This window comes from Poromitra crassiceps (assembly GCF_964638095.1).
Source record: "Poromitra crassiceps genome assembly, chromosome: 14".
NCBI classification, from domain to species: domain Eukaryota; kingdom Metazoa; phylum Chordata; class Actinopteri; order Beryciformes; family Melamphaidae; genus Poromitra; species Poromitra crassiceps.
The window spans coordinates 5755767-5758809 of NC_139633.1; the positions used below are offsets into that span (position 1 = coordinate 5755767).

General features: G+C 50.4%; 1 protein-coding gene across 1 annotated transcript; it reads right to left on the bottom strand.

The window, feature by feature from the left end:
* Positions 1-768: 768 nt before the first annotated feature.
* LOC310788829 (regulator of G-protein signaling 9-binding protein) lies at positions 769-1506 on the bottom strand (the record flags this gene model as incomplete). Its single annotated transcript, XM_083650403.1, has 1 exon — positions 769-1506. The coding sequence occupies one exon, from the start codon at positions 1504-1506 to the stop codon at positions 769-771; it is 738 nt and encodes a 245-aa protein (XP_083506529.1).
* Positions 1507-3043: the final 1537 nt, after the last annotated feature.

Below are 3043 nucleotides of genomic sequence, written 5' to 3' on the forward strand. Positions count from 1 at the left end.
AGGCCTGCTACAATCTGGGAGAGCTACAGTATACAAAATGTTATGATGCATTATAGTAACTATAGCAGCCTACAGCTGATCATCCAACGTTTGTGATATGAGCAAACAGACTAGCCATACTGAAGCCATTTGGTAGCCTATACTACCCAGTGAATTTGCCCTAATAGTCTCTGAGATACCTCCTCGTGTGCGTGCGACTGATGTGACTGCTTTGCTGCATATATGGCTCCAAGTCACAGATTTAGAGAGCAGCAGTCAGCAGAACATCAAGGGGGGTATTTAACAACATCACAGCTGCTTTACGCATGAACCTTTTGACTAATCCACTTGGATTACGTCTCTGTAGCGACATTAATAGCATCGTGATGGTCCAGACACACTGTCACTCACACATACTCTCCTGACTTGTTTTGTCTCTATCAAATAAGAAAAAACAATAGGACGCATTGGCCCCTCAAAATAGCCTATTAACCAATTAAACTGTGCGCCGCGTCCAAATTCCTCTCCAAATGACAGACATTATTACATTGTTCTAAATGTATCTAGTGCAACTCCTCTGCGCCTCCTCCTCAACTAGTAGAAATACGACGAATAACTTCTTGCTCGCATTTCTCAGTCAGCCCCCCCCTCACAGAAGCAGTCACTTGTTGTGTGGAGGTGCTGGCCCAAGCTTGCCCACGGAGCACAGTGACGTTCCCGTGCGCGGCCGGGCCTGGCTGGCAGGCAGGCAGGGCGCGTGTCCGGGTGGGTTATATATTGACACACCCTTCAGGACATGTTGATCACCAAATATCCCAGAACCCCGGCGGCGAGAAGGACGACAAAGAACAGGCCCACCGCGCAAAACGAGGCCATGCTGGTCTCCCTCACTTCTCCATCGTCGTCCTTGGGCTCCTCCTCGCAGATGGAGATGACGCCCACGGAGGAGTTGCCCACGCTCACGCTGGACTTGAGCTCGGCGCCCGCCTCCTGCTTGGCCTCCACCGCCCAGGGCGCCACCTGCACCTTCTGCTCCATCTCCTCCATCATCTGGCCCACCTGGCTGATCTCCGCGCGCAGGTCCTTCAGGTCGGCCGTGTCGATGTTGCCGTCCGCCTCGTACTTCATGTTCTGCACGCTCATGGCGCGCGCCGCCACCGCCGTGGTGCTGCCCGTCATGCCGGTCTGGATGAGGTGTCTGGTGGGCACCTCGAGCGGGAAGTCCTGCCCGATCTCCAGCGATCGTTTCATGTCCACCTCCAGGAGGTCCATGCTGCTGGAGAACAGCACCCACAGGCGCTCGTACTCCGCGCGGTCATCTTTGCTGATGCTCTTGTCTTTGAGCAGCGCGGTCAGTTTAGTCCTGTTGGCCACGGCCAGCTCCTGTGCCTTTTTTCGGGTCTTCTTCAGCTCCTCTCGCAGGTTCTGCGAGTCCGAAGTGCTTCCCAAAGCGACCACCAAATGTCTGTAACAGGCGGTCACTTTGTTCAATGCGTCCAGCATGGTTTTGCATTCGTCTTTCCCCATGACTGATTAAAAACAATGGTTATCTCCCCACGGGAATAAATGAAAATGTGCGCAAAAGAGGTTTGAAGAGATATGGCGCACCGCCCGTGAGCTGCCTGCTTTCGACTCTGGGCTTAGTTTAGTTTCCACAGGAGCGCAAATCCACTCAGCGGCGCACTCGTCACAGCAAATTCCTCTCTATCCATGTTCATTCCTGTCTGCAAGCAGGCAGAGTGAGCGGCTTAGACAATAATGCGCCCGTAAATGGCTTTGGGTTACCTTTGCGCTTCCCCACTGGAGATCAAAGAGCGTCGGAGCGCCTCGGCTGCAAAACGGATCTGAAACCCGCTTCCTTTTCTGAGGTTGAGCTGCACCCAGACGCAAGTAGCCTATCTATTCAGACATGTCAGAACACCCGCATAACTCCGTTTGTGATGCGCTAGCTCGTCGCAGCAGCGAATAGAAACGCAATTAAATTAGAAAACATAAAGCCAGGTGATATTCACATAATGATGCAAGTCTGCGAAAATAGATTTGAGTTCACTGTTTAAAAGGAGACAGCATTTCAGAGCATCCAAAATAAACAAGCGATTATTTCCCTGTAACGGAGCTGTCCACTTCAGCACCTCATCGATGCTGTTTAAGCAGTGAGCGCCTTCAGTGGTCACATGTGGGCACAAGACGGAGCCATTCAGCGGCAGGCATAGAGGATGGCAGGAAAACAAGATACTCCCATTGGTTGTTTCACAAAACATCGAGTTCCCAAAGTCTGGTTCGGGGACCCCCAGGGGTCCTTGAGGGCGTTCCAGGGGTCCCCATGCAGCAAAAATGTCAATAATTTATTTTCCACTAGAATTTCAACAATAAGTAGCCCCAGTTGAGTGTCCCTCTTATGTGACTATTTTATGGTTTCGTATGATTCCTGGGAATCTTTGTATCTTTACTCTCCATATTGATTACAAAAACTGTAGCCTATCGCAAGTGTCCATATTCCCAGTGGACACTAACACTATCATGCCCACCACAATAAAATACGCCTGGGTGAAAAGATGCAATTGCAATATTGATTGACGGTTACAATTGCCTGAGGAAGAAACTGTCCAATGATGAAATATCCCTCTAATAGCTCTGTCAAGTGTGTGTGTGTGTGTGTGTGTGTGTGTGTGTTGTGTTGTGTGTGTGTGTGTGTGTGTGTGTGTGTGTGTCTCTGTGTGTGTGTGTGTGTGTGTGTGTGTGTGTGTATGTTATTAATTGTCTACCCACATATTTCTAAATCTATCCTCAGCTCTGTTCTTTATTGGTGTGCAGTCAAGGAGACACACTTCCTGGCTGCACACAATACAGTACAAACACATGCGAGGATGCCGGTTGGCTGGATCATGTGCTGTTTACCTAGTTGGCTTCTGCTGTGTGGAGAGTCAGGCAAGAGGCAGATAGACTGATGTGGTGTCTGCTGGTTTGCTCTCTTTGCAGTACTGAAGTGGACCGGGCCTACTGATGCAGTGACTGACCGGGCCTACTGATGCAGTGACTGACCGGGCCTACTGATGCAGTGACT